Here is a 19,959-nt window from a genome sequence, read left to right on the forward strand (position 1 = left end):
ACCGTTTTGTCAGGATTGCTTACATACAGTTTATTATTAATTGTGATACGATAATCTTTCAGAAGTGAGCGATTTAAAAACGTGAAATGAACGTCAAACGTAAAGCGGGTCATTTCGAATCTGATGCAGATGAACAAAATCGGTTCGATGTATCTTCACAGGGAAATAACCAAGAATTAAATACTTGCATCAAACAAGCGTGTGATGTTTATCCCAGCAATGCTGTCGAGGTTAGTTTTTCATAGGTTATTTATTATTTTCTTAGGATAAAAATCTCAGGGGAAAAAACAAATAATGATGCCAACAATATACGTAAACGAGAATAATAGTATATTTTCGAAAGAATTATGTAGGTAGATATTTTGGAAATCGAATTGGAAATGTTTCAAAGGCCGTAATGAAACCATTTAACAGTTTCAACGATTATAATTACTGTAAGTAAATGAGACGCAAGCGATGGTTAAACCGATTGATTTAGATAAGGAAAGTTGGTTCGTTCGTTTCGAATTAACATTACGTACCTATTCTTGTTATATAGGGCTAAATGATAACCAGCGTACCTTGTTATGCAGCAGAAGATCCGCGTACTCACTCTCCGTTTCAGCTAAAAAGTCTTTAAATCTGCGATTATTAAGAGCTTTAGCTATAATGGAGTTGATAATCTTAATCACCAATTCCATAACTTTGCAAATTTCTTCTCGAAATGTTTGCGCACAAATTGCTTCTTGACGAATTATGCAATGGCAATCAAGTCTCTAGTGATTAAAAATAGCAACAAATCCTTTCCTTACGCCGGTCATACTTTTCGTCCTGTCTGCTGAAATTGACACAATTTTACCGAGTGGAATATGATGTTTGTCCATGCACCCAATTACAGCATTTGCAATATCCTCTCCTCGTGTATGACCTTTGAGTGGCAATAATCCTGCAAGTTCTTTTTTATGGCCTGTAGATGAAATAAATCGTATAAAAAGTGAAAACTGTGCTATCATTTATGTCACAAGACTCGTCAGCTGCTATTGATAAAGCTTTGACTTGCTGGTTGTTTGGCTATATTCGAAAACATTTTGACTGTCCTATTTTTCACTATTTTAGCCAGTACGTAGTCATTTGTTGCAGAGCCACACTCAAGGGTTCAGAGAGCCGCATGTGGGTCGCGAGCCGTGGTTTGCCGACCACTGTTCTAGACAATCAACATATTGCAATGACGACAACGATATCACTAAACAGGAACAAAGTTTATTATCGGCGTATCTATTAATATCCCTTTTTAATTATAAAATCAATGTATTTTTTTAGATCCCTTCAAAGTACCTTACCACTGTGAAATTGGAGACTGATTTCGAGCAGGTTGACTTAAATAATGAGATTGTTCAAGAGGATGTGGAGCAAAGCAATCATGTGAACCCTCAACCCAATTATTCCAAATGCATCCCAGGACATCAGGTATAATATAACAATCTATTCAATTTAAATGCGATCATTATGGTAACACAGAAAAAACTAAGATGCGCAATAGGTCAATGAATTCGATTAGATGTGGCGACAAACACTGACGTATTCGCCCAGTTATTATTTACCCATTCAAAAACGAATTATTGGTATATGATTAGCTTATTGAACACAATGTGAGTGCAAATTTATTAGTTTCCCATTTCTCTGATGCTCCAAAGATGCGGTCGTTACCTATGTTACCTTTCCTCCGTCAACTTGATTCCTAATGATCAGTTTCTAAATAGGAATGCAAAAATAAGTCAATTCCTTGGCGTAAGTCATACTATTAATTTATTATTATGAAACAGGAATGTATTTTATATCTAACGATTCACACATAAGACTGTTATAGTATATTATATTATTAACTATAATTTTACTGGTGACTTCAATGTAGATGCGTATAACTAAAAATAGAAATATAACACATTTCAAACAACTCACCACAACTAGGATATCATCTAGTACTCAAGGTGAAATAGTGATATTAGGTGCGGATAAAGAAATGTGTGCCTACATCCAACTTTTGTTCATCACAAATCTTTCCCTTTTAAAGTATGAAAGCAATATTGTCCGAGTAAAATTTTCAATAAAAACAGGTCAATTTAATTAATTTCTATCGGTTATGCTCGACAGTGTAACTACCGTGTGGATAGGTACATATCCTTCATACGTCTTCACTTTCAACGCAAAATTCTGTACTTTCTTCTCAACTTCGCATGTACCGAATATCAAACTTGGTGATTACAGGCATGGAGACAGCCTGTATATAAGGAACACCGCTCTTTTGGAATACTATACCAAAACCGATAGTAAGGTGTGCCTTGACTAAAATATGAATTGTATAAAAACCTATGTAAAACTCATTGCCATTGCCACAACCCTTCTAGTACTAAGTCGTATACTAATTTACAGGAAGTTGGTTTTAAGAAAGTGTAGGTTGCTGATACAAAACCCTAAAGCAAACATAAGAATCCTCTTCCCGGCTGCTCTTATTTAGAATGCACAAAAGTAAATCAATTATCCACACTATTTTCTATGAAATAACAATATAGTTAGTGTGACTTGCACTCAGCAAGGAGGTACTAGTCTTCTGCTAAAAAATATGTAGGTCGTCAGCGAATAAGTTTGAAAATGATTTGGATTATTTGTAAACATATATGAGAGACTAGTTTTTTCTTATGCATGATATACATGAAGCCAGATTCCGTCGAAGTGCTATCTTTAGGTCTTACGCACACTTAGAAATCTGAAGAAAATAATATGTCGTATCTATTGGGAATATATACAATCGTCTAAATTTATATATTCAGGATCCATGCACATTTACATGAAATGAACATACCGATATAATTTATCAACACACCATTTCTTTCTCAAAATTCTATACTCCTTGTATGTCAAAAATCCCACATATCTTATGGTATTTATTTTTTTATATTATTCTCCGATATACCTATGGTGTTTGTATTCTTGTTAATGCAATATACTCCACGTTCTTTCAGGTGATTTCTGGAACCACTGCCATGACATATTCCGCCAGTCTCGACTTGACAGAGAATATCTTAAAAGTACAAGAGCCATACGATGAAATACAGATTGACTATCAAGACATTAAAAAAGAATTGGAGCGTTATGAAACGAATACTAATAAAGTCAGTCACACTGCTAAACGTAAGCATATACAATCTTACTTCACAGATCCCAAATTATTAATAGCCGTAATAAAGTTGGAGAGAAAATCTTTTAACAACGAAAATTTTGTGTGCAGTTAATGTTATGATTTTTTTGCATCATTATCTCTATTGAAGCTTCACAAAGCGTATCATAAGAAATCAATGACGGCTAAAACGAAAAATTACATAACAATTCGTTCTGATTTTAAAAATCTAAACCTAAATAATGACTCTGGAAAAATTCCATTTAAATGTGACCAATGTGATTATTCTTGTACACAATCTTGTCATCTGAAAGAACATAAAATGACACATTCTGGTGAAAAGCCATTTAAATGTGACCAATGTGATTATTCTTGTATACAATCTTGTCATCTGAAAGAACATAAAATGACACATTCTGGTGAAAAGCCATTTAAATGTGACCAATGTAATTATTCGTGTATAGCATCTGGCACTATGAAAGTACATAAGATGACTCATTCTGGTGAAAAACCATTTATATGTGACCAGTGTAAATATGCATGTATAACATCTGGTAATATGAAAAGGCACATAATGACACATTCTGGTGAAAAGCCATTTAACTGTGACCAATGTGACTACTCTTGTAAAAGACCTGGTAATATTAAAAGGCACATGATGACACATTCTGGTGAAAAGCCATATAACTGTAACCAATGTGAATACTCTTGTATAGAATCTAGTTGTATGAAATAACACAAAATGTCTCATTCTGGTGAAAAACCATTTATATGTGACCAGTGTAATTACTCATGTATAACATCTGGTAAAATGAAAATTCACAAGAAGACTCATTCTGGCGAAAAGCCATTTAAATGTGAGCAATGTGACTACTCTTGTATACAATCTAGTAATATGAAAAAACACAAAATGACTCATTCTGGCGAAAAGCCATTTAAATGTGACCAATGTAACTACACTTGTATACAATCTAGTAATATGAAATTACACAAAATGGCACATTCTGGTGAAAAGCCATTTAACTGTGACCAATGTTAATACTCTTGTTTATAATCTAGTAGGATGAAAATACACAAAATGTCTCATTCTGGTGAAAGGCCATTTCATTGTGACCAGTGTTATTACTCGTGTATAAAATCTTCTGATTTAAAAAAAACACTAAACGTCTCATTCTGGTGAAAAACCATTTACATGTGACCAATGTGGTTACACTTTTATTGCATCGGGCACCAAGAAAAATCACAAAATGACTCATTCTGGCAAAAAGCCAGTTAAATGTGACCAATGTGAATACTCCTGTATAGAATCTAGTAGGATGAAAATACACAAAACGTCTCATTCTGGCGAAAAACTATTTACATGTGACCAGTGTAATTATTCATGTATAACGTCTAGTAGTATGAAAATACATAAAATGACTCATTCTGGTGAAAAGCCATTTAAATGTGACCAATGTGATTATTCTTGTATACAATCTTGTCATCTGAAAGAACATAAAATGACACATTCTGGTGAAAAGCCATTTAAATGTGACCAATGTATATATTCGTGTATAGCATCTGGCACTATGAAAGTACACAAGATGACTCATTCTGGTGAAAAACCATTTACATGTGACCAGTGTAAATATGCATGTATAACATCTGATAATATGAAAAGGCACATAATGACACATTCTGGTGTAAAGCCATTTAACTGTGACCAATGTGACTACTCTTGTAAAAGACCTGGTAATATTAAAAGGCACATGATGACACATTCTGGTGGAAAGCCATTCAAATGTGATCAATGTTATTACTCTTGTGTGCGGTCTAGTTATATGAAAAACAAAATTTCTCATAAACATTCTCAGAACACATCTCTAAAATCTGATTCGAAGAAAGAACACAATGACTCATTCTGGTGTTAAGTTATTTCGGTGTTGTCAAAGTGTTATTTATATTTTGCACGTTCAGAATACATGAAACAACACAAAATGACCCATCCTGTTGAAACGCTAATTTAAAGTGATCAATGTTATACTACGTTACTTTTAATATCAGTCATCGTTTCGTGAAATTGCGAATACGCGATACCAGTATATGGCAAAATTGTGTAAAGCGATTGGTCCCATTTTTCACCTTACGGGTTTGTCAATTGCTTTATATGGAGGTAGAACAATCCAAAACAGAACTTATAGAAGGGGTGTCAGCTATTTTACAACGTTTTTCTTAGCTCGTACTCTTATTTGTCTGTTGGTTGTTTGTCCGGTACAAATCTTGCAATTGATTTTTAATTAACTTCCCAACTAGCTAGACATTTAAAACTTTTAGAATATATCAAAAAACGATGCCAATGCATTTTTTTTAAATACTTTTAGCCATCTTTAAGTAGAATTGAATTCTTTTTCAGTTAATTCAGTTTTGTATGAAAAGTTATTTCGACACTATTATTGGTTGCTAGGGGTGTGCGGTCCTAGCAACTAAATTATTAGTATATACGTGCATTACTATGGAAATCAATATGAATGTCAAAGTGACATTTCAGTATTATTTCTTTCAAATACAATTTATTTTGATCTTTCAAGCTTGTCAGGTCAAGTTTATATGATTCAACAGAAGATTTAAAAACGATGGTTACACAAAGTTCTTTTTATCTTGTAATTATTATACATACGATCTGTTTTGGAGAAGAAAAATCTCCCGCGTCTTCTTTATCTAAAAATATATTTTTATTATTTTATTCAAAGAATAAATAAAAAGATTTGAGAATGTGATATTTCATATATTGAACATTCATACCTACTGACATATTATTCTGCTTATTTTGATGGGATGAGTTGGTGGTAATCATACACACTATTTAACTGGTATTATTGTAGTTGTATTTTCGTCCACAGGTTTATTATTTTTTATAAATCTGACAGTAGTCGTTTGAATACTTAATTGTAAATTATTATACTTATATGATTAATTATCTTATTTGAGGTTTATTTATAGTCTTTCGCAACGTTTACAACTAATTCGTAATATACGTTGCACGTACACGGTTTCTTTTATAATGTTATTCTACTTTTATTTCCCGACCGTGGGTGTTATGTGGTTGAGCGGGTATCTCGACCAGGGGTGGGAAACTGAAATAACAGTACTTGTTCAAAGCAAATCTAAGTCGACCACTACAGATAGATGGCAGTGTCATTTTATATTTATTTTTTCATGCCAATCTAGCTTGTGGGATATTGGATCAATATTCAAAATTAAATCTTTATATCTATTATGGTGTTATTTATTTATTTCGTGTTAATCTAATATTAAATAATTAATATAAAATTCCGTCTTGGAAAAATAATAATAAACTGGCAAGTTCATTTAAACAAATCGTAATTTCTTCCGATAATTGTAAAGAATTTTTATTTATATGTGGATTTGCATAAAGTAATATGGCATTGAAAACAACACATGTTTTACGTTTTCTTTAAAGAATTTCAAACAATTAAATTTAAAAAAATTGATAAATTTAATTTTCTAATAAATGTAACAATGTGTAAGTTTTAAAACAATTACCTACATGTGTGTTCAGTTTGAATGATTGCGTATTAACGTCAAATCGAATTTATGTAGTGATTGACAGACCAATCTTGTAATTAAATGATGATTTAACTTCAATTTAGAACAATATAGCTATCTTTCTATGCCCATAAATGCAAAATTAAATTTGACTTTAGCATTTTAAATATTCAGTTTTTTTAGGTTATCAGGGTTTTAAATTAAATAAATAATAGTCTTTTCATGATAATATGCAATTAATAATACTTATGTACCGAATTAATTATTTCATTTCCAACAAGCTATATAATTTAATATCCGTATCTATAATCATTATTCAACTGTTGAAATTGGAATTCTGATGACTAAAATCCAAATTGAATTATGATTTTTAAAAGCTTTTGATCAGAGTACTATAATTAGTTTTTTGGAGTAATTGAAATATGTAAAATCCTTACGTAATTCACAATTTCATTGTATTTGATAAAATTTATATTGTCATAGTTTTGTTTATAAACTCTTTGTACTTATTTCATTTTCTGTAATCTGATCGCATTATATTGCTGTGTAATATTATTTATTTATCATGCTATGTAATATTATTTTTTGTTGTACATTTGTATTTCTGGAATAAAAACAACAATTATATTAATTTTCTGGGTTTTTTTTCTTTACCATTGCAACACCACATATTATAAAAAAAAATAACGACACAAGCTACACAAACTTGTTGAGGTAGGTCACTTTCAAATATGCTATGGTCACTTCATTCGCTATGATCACTAACATTCCTTAAGGCCACTTTGAACCACTTTGGTATACCTGAGTGGCCGATCTATAAAAGTATATTAGTCTATGATCCGCACACTCACTAGAAAAATTCGTGGGTCGGGATGTGTAGTCAGGTAAGTCACAGAACAGCAAAAATGAGATATGAATGCCACTATACTAAAAAAAAATAATCTTTCGTTCTGTGTAGTCAGATAAGTCGTACGTCTCACCATTAGCGAGATGCATTTTCAGTCAAAACATATTTTTTTATTTTACGGAGTATTACTCACATGAGTAGTCAGATAAGTCAACGTTTTGTGTGACTTACCTTACTACTCATGGTAGGCTTATCTTCAAACGTCATACCTACTCCATGTTGATCTTGGTGAATCTAACGAATTTTTTAAGATATTTTGAGAAATTTTGAAAAAAAAAATAACAACAGAACGTTAGTAAAATAGTCATATTTTATTAAATTATGACTTATATAAATAAGTATGTGTATTATTAGTATATTATAAAAAATATACCAAATTTATCGAATTTGATTTATTTAACTCTAAAAACACGTAAACAATATCCAAACAAATAATCTTGCTTCTAGGTTCAACCACATACTCCAATAACTTGTATGTTGACGATTCATATGGTAGCATAAAACATCCTGATTTTAATATTCAAGAATTATTAGTTTAATTTACCAACATTGAAGAACCACACCCTTCATGCTTAAATAATGCTTCCACGATTACACATCACAACGTTGTTTTAAGCTATGACCCTCGTTCTCGATTCAGAAGAAATAATCACCAAAAACGTAACTTAAAGAATGATACAAAAGCCTCCAGAAATGATAAAGAAGTTGCACGAATTACTGGCAAAAGTTACAATGTAGGTACCTATAATGAAAGTTATGAATATGGAAAAAAGTCGTATCAGACAAAGCGAACCAGGAAAACATCATTTTCGCCAAGTAACAGTTCAATACTACTTGACTGTTGTACTGTTACGGAAACCAATTTGTAAAGGTTGTACATTAAAAACATTAAGTGAAAGTCACAATTTTTTTGAACATGTTTTGAAAAAAAAACGTGCGACTGCTTCCGGTATACTCATTCAAGAAGATGCAAGAGGAAAAATATCCCTAAAAACAAAGATAGCGAACAAGATAGGCTAATAGCAAAGACACATATGTGACTGTCAGAAAATACTTACCTACACATTTGACAATAACTGTGATGTATTCTCAATATTTGATGAGTATTTGCTGTAATCCCATCAATATTCGTTTATACGCAGAAATATTCCATGGCATGAACTTAACATTCAAACGGCTAAATAAGGATACTTGCCAAAAATGCGATAAACTTATGTACATATATACAAATTAAGAATTCCACCGATGATGAAGAAAGAAATAAAAATCGTGAGGAATTGAAAGAGCATCATTTCATGACGAAGCTGACTTTGCATATTCAGCTAAGAGTTGTGATAAAGAGTACTTGCAATATTCCTCTTGCCAAATTGTAACATTTGACATGCAGCAATGTATGCCCACACCAGTTGTTGAAAGTTCCCTGGCTTTTTACAAATGACATTTTGACAGTGCATGATTGTGATAATAACCAGGGATATTGCTTTGTATGCCATGAGCTCTTGCTAATAGAGAAGCTAACGATATCGCTGCATGCCTGTTCAAATACCAAGGGGATACATGATAATATTAAGCATGTGATCATGTATTCCGATAGATGTGCGGGTCAAAACAAAAATAGCCACGTAGCTGTAATGTGCATGATAGCAGTGAAACATCCTGAGACTTGAAACAAAATTGATTAAAAAATTTTAGTCCCTGGCCACACACATAATATATGGAGTGCGATAGTGACCATCGCATAATTGAGAAGAAAAAAAAGACATTTGGTGGAACGATCGAACATCCTCATGATTGGGCCAAATCAATATGCGAGACTGCAAAGAAAAATCCTTTTCTAGTCACTGAAATAATTCATGCAGATTGTTTTAACTACTCGTATCGTATAGACACATATGGGAATAAGTTTGTTTGGAGAGATGTTAAGTGGCTTTAATTCAACAAACACGAACCGGGAATAGTGAAATTTAAAAGAACTCTCGACGAGACGACTGCATTTTAACAAATTTCATATATAAGACGAGACAAGACGAAAGATTTGATAGACTTACTTCTATACATTTCACCTTATTATAGAGAATTTTATGAGTCACTTGAGACATCTGAGACAGTCCAGGATATTTAACCTGATACAATTGAAGAAATCCGTACTGAAGTTTAATGATAACGATGAACCTTTATAATATTCAGGTGTGTGTGCCTTTTCACTACTTAAATAACATTAAAGTAAAAATAGGTTATAAAAATTCTAATTTTAAATTTATATAATATTTTGTTCAATAAACCAATAAGATTTATGTATAAAATGTGTGTTTTATTGCTAATATTAGTCGGATTTACATGAAAAAATAATAATATTACTTTGTGCGTAGTAAGGTAAGTCAATCATTTTTTGTGCAAATCCAGATAAGTGAATTCCCTTTTTTTTAAACCAATTAAATTTTAATGAAACAAAATAGTTAGAATACTTCTAGGACATATAATTGAAAGCCAATTACATATACTTTGATTTGTTACTCATAAAAAAACATAACTATAATTAGGGGAACGTGGGGAATTTTTTGAAGTTTGTTTTTGCTATATCTCAAAATGACAATTTGTGACTTATCTGACTTCACATCCCGACCCACGAATTATTGGTAACGTTGCCCGTAATGCACTTCTTACTGAATAAATCACATGTTGCCTACCTATTTATTATATTCTTAATTAGGCAAGAAAATTAAATTTAAATTTATTACCAACATGTTACCACAACCGTATTAATTTTAATTGGCCTCTTCTGTTCAACCGATAAACTAGTGTTTCTAAACCAGTGATCTGTAGAATTTTTCTGTTGGTCCGTAAATTTTGGTGTCCAAATGCCTATAAGTACCTACTATAAGTTCCAAGACAATTTTCAAAACCCGTACTTTTGCAAGTGTTTGTGCATTGTGTTTTTGTTATTAAAATAGATTTATGGTTTTACGTGACCAAATCAACCACGATAGACGTTTTTCTTGCACTCATCGTCGTTTCATACCGCGTATAAGAGAAACACACAGAAATGTTTCCACTTTTGGAATAATTTGCTGCTGATGTAAACCGGAAATTAATTTGACACATAGTTGTACAACATTCAATGCTTTGATCACTTATTTCTGATTTACAGATTTCGCATTCATTTTATTTTTAAACCATGACTGAAATTTCTATTTATTGATTGATTTACATTTATTTTAATTACCTACCAATAAAATATTATTTTTTACATTATATTTTTTGCATATTTTATTTGATATTATGTCTGTTTTAATTAAAAAGGAAACAAAATTAAATTTTATAAATTTATTTTTTGAAAATCTCTTTTTAATTTATAGCCCTTTTATCTGTTCGAGCAAGGACGCAAAATTTCAGAGCGTACTACACAAAATATAATATTTGTAATTTCTACTAACGCAGCCCAAAAAATGTTTTTCCCACTTTCAATGGTCTGCAGGTGTAAAAAGGTTAAGAGACACTGATCCAGGGGGTAAATTTTTCTTAGAACCATCCAGGGAATGGATGAGATATTTTATTATACACCAATGATATTAAATAATATAAAAAATGCAATTCAAATGGTTTGAGAATGTAATATTCTTTACTGAGTACACGTCATACTTGCTTTTCCCTCCACCACCCACCATATCTGCACGTGCCATAATGAATTTGAATTTACATGCCTGTCACTACCTGTTATTACTACGTGGTCGCAGCCATGATTTTTTCTTATTCGAAACCGTTTCCTCGTGTCAAGTCAATCAGGCACCATTAGCGAGAGGTGCAAGATTAGTAAATGCGCTCCCCAAAGACATAGACATTTTCAATTATGTACTTCGTATTTTGTTTTTGAAACTTTATTTTTCTGTATAAAATTGTATGTTTTTTTGTTTTCAAAATTTATTTTTTCTGTATTAAATATTTATTTATTTTTTTGTTATTAATAGTATTATTGTTTTTATATATAATATATAGAGAATATATTATATTCTCTGCTTCTCTCATGTGAGGGTAATATTTGACTTACAATGTAAATCTCATGTTGTGTAAGTCTTGAATTTAGATTTGTTATGTCCACAATGTTTTGTATTCTTAAATATATAAAAAAAATATTTATTATTTATGTATATTCTAGGGAATAGAAGGAATTGTATTCCTTCGTAGTCACTGTAATTTAACAATTTATTATTTCCTTAGCTCATTCCATGTACCTACATAATTGTTATTTCTTTTTCTATTTAACATTCAAACCTAATCTTATCACTTTTGGACATACCTTTTAATCGCCTTTTTATTATAACAATATTGTATTACGATAGTAACAATACCTACTTTGTTCATTCAATAACACTGAATGTGGTATTATTTGATGCAGTGAACGTAAGTACGAAAAACCACATATGTGTTTTTAGGTGACATTCGACTTTGTCCTGCCTATGATCAATGATGACATATTGTGCGGCCGTTTCTACTACTGCAGAATGCGACAAGCCGTAATCGAACTTGAACTACGTTTCTTGATGGCCAATTATTTTATATTTTATACGATTACGTGCTAATTGCATATTATGTAAGCAAACATAGGTACTGTAAAATAATGACCAAATAGCATTAAGAAGCATGGCTAATGAAGGCCTCCGACTTCCTGACTAGCTCAGGCACTTGGAAGTGGAGGTTCATTAATGTGGAGGAACAGGCAGGAAACTCATGGACGTGGAGTAACCAAGAAGTCACGGGGCACAAAATCAATTAAACACCAGATGAAATCTTCAGAACTCGTATTTTATTGTTATTAGATACACCACAATTAGTAAAAAAAAGAAAAGTCAAATCAATTAATATTCGAAGTTCACAGTTCGAAGTCTCAATAAACAAGAGTCAACTAATATCCGAAGTCACAAAAATAACTACATTTATTACTGATTAATTAAAAATTAAATCGAATATTATTATTTAATTATTTTACAATTAACTTGATTATTATTAACTAATTATTTAACATTAACTTAATGATTTCTAATCAGTTATGCAGACGAGATCGTGAGGGTTCCGGGGATACAAGCCGTCGCAGAAGCGACTCCCGGAACCCACAAGTGACAAAACAGACTGATTTTGGATTTAATAATCTTGCCTTTTTATCCGTTAGGGGTGGTTGTATTTCTTACAAATTCACACCGATCACCGATACCGCCATATGCTACACATTTATATAAGGTTGACGGATGTCAGACTATCAACCAAACATATAGCGATATCGATGTACATAATATGATTAATATTAATATTACTTTAATTACATTAATTCCTTAATTATCTTAATTACTATGTACCACCAACGCCCATTCATAAGTCCCAATTTATTATCCCAATGATACTTTGCATGTTTACATTTACATTTGAATATTATATTACAATTTACACTATATATTATCATTACAAACAAATCACATTTTACATTTAATTTTAATTTGATTACCCCCTTATTTAGACATATATTTAATTAACATTTTAATCTTATAACCTTTTACCTTATATTTACATGGTCTGTGACCAACTTATTCTTCCACAGTTCACCCTGAGAAGTGGTGGGACCTGCCAGAGCAAACTGCGGGACTTCTACATACATGAAATATTGTTGGGCTTTGTCGAGGGTCGTAATTATACTACCGGTGGCCCATTGACTACCAGGGTCAGACCGAGCGGCTGGGTGGCACTACTCCCTATGGGAGCGCCCCCCACAGGGGCGGAAAAATCAGTACGTGACACTAACCATTTGAAATGATCAATTACCTTTAAAGAGGCTGCAAAATGCCAAATTTCTAAAATATAGACAGAATCTAAAGCATGGCATCGTACGATATTTTTAGGATGGCGTTATGTTCAACAATGTTCTTTTGTTTTGTTGTTTCAAGTATCATGATGATATGGATGAGAAATTAAAATAAAATGCTTTTCCACCAGAATGTGTAAATTTTTAATTACGTGATTTCAAGCCACCGTATTGTGTACAGAAGAATAAGCTATTATTAAAAATAAAAATATTGTTTCGTAGTAATATGTTGTATACATTAGTAATTACATTGGATAACCTAAAAAGTAATTTCGCCAGAATGCAAAATTTCAGGAATTGTACACACTAGTCATCCCATAGATTAAATTGTTATTTTTGTTTTTCAACAGAATGAGTCATTTTAAGCGATCTAAGTGTATCAGATTGTGCACATGAGTATTTCATTGCTCAAATTAAAATGGCTTTTCACCAAAATGGGACATCTTGTGTCTTTTTAAACTGCTAGAATATATATACGAGTAATCACAAATTAAATGGATTTTAACCAGATTGGGTCATTTTGTGTAATTTCAAGTTACTAGATATTCTACAAGAGTATTCACAATGGTCACAATTAAATGGCTTTTTACCAGAATAGGTCATTTTTTGCGTTTTCATCTTGCCGGATATAATAGAGGAGTAATCACATTGATTCTATTCAAATGGTTTTTCTCCTGAATGAGTCATTTTGTGTATTTTCATATCACGAGATCGTACACATAAGTAATTACATTTATCACATTTAAATGACTTATCACCAGAATGCGTCATTTTGTGTATTTTCATCGCACCGGATGTTGTACAACAGTAGACACAATGGTCACAATTAAATGGCTTTTCACCAGAATGGGTCATTTTGTGTTTTTTCATATCATCAGATCTTATACAAGAGTAATTACACTGGTCACATTTTAATGGTTTTTCACCAGAATGAGTCATTTTGTGTATTTTCATATCACGAGATCGTACACATAAGTAATTACATTTATCACATTTAAATGGCTTATCACCAGAATGCGTCATTTTGTGTATTTTCATCGCACCGGATGTTGTACAACAGTAGACACAATGGTCACAATTAAATGGCTTTTCACCAGAATGAGTCATTTTGTGTTTTTTCATATCACCAGATCTTATACAAGAGTAATTACACTGGTCACATTTTAATGGTTTTTCACCAGAATGAGACATTTTGTGTAATTTCATATCACCAGATCGAATACAAGAGTATTCACATTGGTCACAGTTAAATGGCTTTTCACCAGAATGTTTCATTTTGTGTAATTTCATATTACTAGATTGTATACAAGAGTAATTACACTGGTCACATTGAAATTGCCTTTCACCAGAATGAGTCATTTTGTGTATTTTCATCGTACTACCTTGTATACAAGAGTAATTACATTGGTTACATTTAAATGGTTTTTCACCAGAATGAGTCATTTTGTGTATTTTAATCGTACGAGCTTGTATACAAGAGTATTCACATTGGTCACAGGTAAATGGCTTTTCACCAGAATGTGTCATTTTGTGTACCTTCATCTTACTAGATGTTATACAAGAGTAATTACATTGGGCACATGTAAATGGTTTTTCACCAGAATGTGTCATTTTGTGTATTTTCATATAACTAGATCGAATACAAGAGTAATTACATTGGTTACATTTAAATGGTTTTTCATCAGAATGAGTCATTTTGTGTTTTTTTATATCATAAGAGTGTAGACAAGAGTAAACACATTGGTCACATTTAAATGGCTTTTTACGTAAATGATTATTTATGTTTAGATTTTTGAAATTAGATTGAATGATTTTGTAAATTTCCGTTTTATCCGCTATTGATTTTTTGTGACACGCTTTGTGAAGCTTCAATAGAGATAACGATGCAAAAATTTCAAAACAAAAACTGCACGCAAAATTTTTGTTATTAAACGATTTTTTTTCTAACTTCATTACGGCCACTAATAATTTGGGGTCTGTGACGTCAGATTGTGTGTGCTTACGTTCAGCAGTTCGACTGCCTTTATTCGTGATCGTTTCATATACTTCCAATTCTTTTTTAATATCTTGATAGTCAATCCGTATTTCATCGTATGGCTCCTGTACTTCTAAGATCCTCTCTGGCAATCCGAGACTAGCGGAACAAGTCATGGCAGTAGTTGCAGGAATCAACTAAAAGAACGTGGAGCATATTGCATTAAACAACATATATAGGTATATCAGAGAATAATATTAATAAAATCTCATACCTTAAAGATATGTAAGAATATTTAAATACAGAGGCTGGAATTTAGAGACAGAATGGGTGTACTGAAAAGTTATATCAGTTTGTTTATTTGAAGTGAATACGCATGAATCCAAAATATATAATTTCAGACGATTGCTTATGTTTCCAACAGTACATATATTATTGATGCAGATTTCTAAGGGATGCGTAAGACATAAAGATAGTACGGAATCTGGCTAAATGTATTCACTTGACCGTATGGGGATTCATAATACAACACCAGTCTCCCATCTATTTTTATCAAACAATAGTAATCGGGGCCCAGTGGCGAAGGATAGAGGTAGGCTATTAACATCTGACATTAACCATTGTCAGTCATACGTAATTATTTTCATTGAAATAAGACTACAGTTTACGGAAGGTGAAATTATTACATACATTTTAACGTTTGCGGAAGTTACCCTATTATACCTCGTGCGAAAAGGATAGAAAATATATCTTGTATTCACATTCCCCGAATCCACAGTTCAGCCAATTAATAAAACAGTGAACTCCTAATAACATCAATGTGAATGTGAACATCAAAAGAAAATAAAAGCATAATATAAGTGTCTTCTTATGAAGATATAATATGGTGTACCGAAGAATTGTGTGTGTAATAAAGTGTGTTAGTGGATCAACAGATCTTTGCCGTCTATTAAAAAGTTACACCTCAATAGATATGTCCAAAAAAATCGATTGTTTTCGACCAATAAATACTTTTGTTGCAAAAACTAAGCCTACCTACCATAAAGATAGTCAATAAAGAAATGAACCTAATGACAAAAAATCTGTGATAGCATAGTCATTTCGTTAATACGAAATATATTATTACAATCCTTAGTTAAAATATGTAGGTAAATCGAATTTTCGCCACCCCACCTACCATTACATGTGCTTAATTTAGTTTGTAAATACACTCCACAATATAACTCATAACACTTTGAGAGCATTGATAACTAATTACAGACATTTTCAAATACATTATATTAGATTTGCCTTGATTTATCTGTCTGTAACGCACGGCAACAGTAGCAACACTCTTATACCAGATCTGACGTTGACGCGACAACGACCATCCTCTTCGGGATTCCATTTCTGTACGTCAAAGTCGAAATTAATCTCAAGATATACGAAATATAGAATGCCAGATTTTGTAAATCATGTTCCTGATAATAAATGTGTTGAGGGCCGAACAAAAAAGGTTGGCGGGCCGCAGGTTGAGTATCACTGCTCTAAGAGCATGGATAATACTGACAGACATTTTCAAATACATTATATTGTATATCATTTGATTTATCTGTCTGTAACGCACGGCAACAGCACAGCAAACACACTCTTTTTCCTGTTTGCGCATTACATATTGAAAGCATCGAGCCCAACTACAAGAATTTTGATTGGTGACACTGCTACCCGGTGTATAGAAACTAGTTATTATAATACTTATCTAGAAAAACACTTGGCTTGAATCCTGTTTCACACGTAAGTAAGTACCTACCTAAGTAGTGATGTGAAAATCCCGGGAATTTTACAATAATTTTACTTGCACGATCATATCAAATGTTTCGGTACCTTCGTATTGAACATAAGACCACATTTTATTTCGTAATTCGCTACTCCTCACACATCGAACATGCCTTCCTAACTTTTAGCTGACATGAAACACTGCTCCAAAATAATAAATGTACAGAACAAAACATCGCTGTAGATGCGCACAGTACCGGGATTAATAATATGTAACACATTTAACAAGACACAGTTAATGAATGTCAATAATAAAATACCAAATATACTAAATAACAGGGAGTCCTTTTCGCAAATCTAGTACCTATCCAAAAACCAAGCACCGAAGAAGCTAAAATCTAAACATTGATATATTATGTAGCGTTTTGTTCGTTACGATAAATTTATATAAAACATATTCTTAAAAATACACTTTGAATTCAATGGTATAATAATAACGGAACCAAAAAGACATGATCATTTACAAGCATGATATATGTATATTACACAATATTGTATAAGAATGTAAGCACCTGATTTATTGGCTCGCATTTTGAATATGAGCAGCCAGGTTGCGGATCACTGTCTTCAACAAATTCTTCTTTCAAATCAACTCGGAGAGGATCAATCTCTGGTTTAACATTGGCAAGGCTGGTTACAGAGCTCTGAAAAACAGGACAGAAGGTATTTTATGATATGTGTTTACGCCTATATTGTTATTATGCGTTGAGCGCAAAAACATGGGCGGTTCTGCATGTGACCTATTTTCACTGTTCGACAGTCTCGCTATAATTAATAAACGTCCAACAGCTGTCTTTATATGAATGAGAGTAGAAGTAAAGTAAAGCCCATTTACTAAAACGTAAGTCGGATCATTTATGAGACGAAACTTTTCAGAAATCTAGTATCCGAAAACAAAGCACCGAAGGAGCTGAAATCTAAACATGTGATATATTATGTAGGTACCGTTTTGTTCGTTACGACAAATTTATATTCTTACAAAATACACTTTGAATTCAATGGTCTAATAATAACGGAGCCAAAAAGACATGTTCACTTACAAGCATGATGTATGTATATTACACAATATTGTATAAGTATGTAAGCACCTGATTTAATGGCTCGCATTTTGAATATGAGCAACCAGGTTGCGGATCACTGTCTTCTTTGAAATCAACTCGGAGAGGGTCAATCTCAGTTTTAACATTGGCAAGGCTGGTTACAGGGCTCTGAAACACAAGACAGAAGGTATTTTATAATACGTGTTTACACCTATATTATTATGCGTTGAGCACAAACACACGGTTTCTGTATGTGACATAGGTATTATCACGGTTTGACACTGTCTAGCTTTTATGAATAAACGTGCAACGGCTGTCTTCAGATGAACGAGAGTACCTAGTTAGCCTGCAGCCATAGAGACGCAGAACATATAGGTAGGTACTTTGTCAAACAATCGTTATTACTTAAGGGTCAACACAGCGGTGTATAAGTGTTATTGCATGTTTCAGTTAGTGAAGTCCAATATGTCACGCAACTGTTTTATTTGCATCATTAGGAAACCACTTCAACTTAGAAAAAACATTTGTTTACAATGGTTAATAAGTTTAGAAAACCTAACCTCAATATTGCTGTAGACATCGAAAGCATTCTCCTGCTTTATACAAATGTTTGTAAGCGGATTGTTTGGATGGATTATTGGCACATCATCTAACCATTGCTGCCCATCTTCAAAAGCATCAAGTTCACGTTTTATATCTATTTTACGAAGTTTAATTGACGCAAAAATGTCACAAGACTCGGTAAGTAGATTGACCGACGCGACAATAGACAATTGACTAAACTATATTCATATCTCGGCCATAGACAAAACATCTGCATTGTCACTGCGACAACTTTACAGACGTACAAACTTATCTATAGAATGGCCAAAAAAGGAACTACGAACAATAATAGGACGCCTTTTTGAAAATTTCATTCGAATGTCAGATTTTGTCCAGTTACGAGTTTTGATTGGGTTGTTTTCGACAATGGCTCTCCCATCCCATTATTCAGATAAGTTTGTAGGTCTGAATGCTGTTGACGATATTCTGAACAAAATCGTTACCTACCTACAACTACATCATAGGTAATATGGTATAATGTATCTACGTTAGTACAAAATAAATCATACCATTTTATGCGTACCATAAATATATATTATAGAAGTACCTATATATATCAATAATAGTTCGATACTGCTCCCTTTGTTGCATAGCTAACCGTATTTAAGTCGTCTGAATGGGAAAACAAACCTCAAACGATCAGAAAATTACATTTCACTAAAACTAACCTCAAATGAACACATGTCACCGTCGACATTCTCTTGTTTTATATTACAAATGCCGTCGCCTGAGCTGTTTGGATGTAGTATTGGCACGTCAAACCATTGCTGCCCTTCTGAATATGATTCAGTTTCATCTGCTTCGCGTTTCACTTCCATTGCTACGTGTTTGAAACAAATGGACAATGTAAATTATTGGCAGTCGTGACAATAGACGTTTGGTCTTATGTAAATATTGCATTGTATTGCCAGTAATTATAAAAGAAATACCAATGAATAAATATTCAACTAGGCCATATAAACTAATGAAAGGAGTCTTACTTACCAATAAATTTCTTCTTATTCATGTTGACTTTGAAGTCATTGGGATATGGTTTGCAATTCCTTTTTCGCGTGAAGTGTTATTCTACAA

The 19,959-nt window shown here is 32.4% G+C and overlaps 1 protein-coding gene and 1 long non-coding RNA gene across 3 annotated transcripts; one reads left to right on the forward strand and one right to left on the reverse strand.

Annotated features, from left to right (window-relative positions):
• LOC147076162 (uncharacterized) lies at positions 1 to 12,722 on the forward strand. The gene is made up of 5 exons (XM_085940280.1): positions 1 to 230; positions 1,300 to 1,446; positions 3,000 to 3,149; positions 8,843 to 8,976; positions 12,650 to 12,722. The coding sequence occupies exons 1-5, from the start codon at positions 87 to 89 to the stop codon at positions 12,720 to 12,722; spliced, it is 648 nt and encodes a 215-aa protein (XP_085796406.1). The 5' UTR covers positions 1 to 86.
• An 857-nt stretch (positions 12,723 to 13,579) lies between these two features.
• LOC147076163 (uncharacterized) lies at positions 13,580 to 19,775 on the reverse strand. 2 transcript variants are annotated; one of them, XR_015069558.1, is made up of 4 exons: positions 19,557 to 19,775; positions 18,441 to 18,453; positions 17,758 to 17,875; positions 13,581 to 15,627 (listed from the first exon to the last, which is right to left on the reverse strand). It is a non-coding gene; the product is annotated as an uncharacterized LOC147076163 (long non-coding RNA). The 2 variants fall into 2 exon arrangements; XR_015069557.1 differs by lacking the exon at positions 18,441 to 18,453 and having other exon boundaries at positions 13,580 to 15,627; positions 17,758 to 17,889.
• Between the last annotated feature and the right edge of the window lie 184 nt (positions 19,776 to 19,959).

Source organism: Rhyacophila brunnea, unplaced genomic scaffold (assembly GCF_057557595.1).
Source record: "Rhyacophila brunnea isolate RB1 unplaced genomic scaffold, BYU_Rbru_1.0 scaffold_13, whole genome shotgun sequence".
Taxonomy (NCBI): domain Eukaryota; kingdom Metazoa; phylum Arthropoda; class Insecta; order Trichoptera; family Rhyacophilidae; genus Rhyacophila; species Rhyacophila brunnea.

Coding starts and splice junctions, on each gene's coding strand:
- LOC147076162 (XM_085940280.1), top strand. CDS start 87: ATGAACGTCAAACGTAAAGCGGGTCATTTCGAATCTGATGCAGATGAA. Junction 1,447..2,999: donor AATGCATCCCAGGACATCAG/GTATAATATAAC, acceptor ACGTTCTTTCAG/GTGATTTCTGGAACCACTGC. Junction 3,150..8,842: donor ATGAAACGAATACTAATAAA/GTCAGTCACACT, acceptor ATACAAATTAAG/AATTCCACCGATGATGAAGA.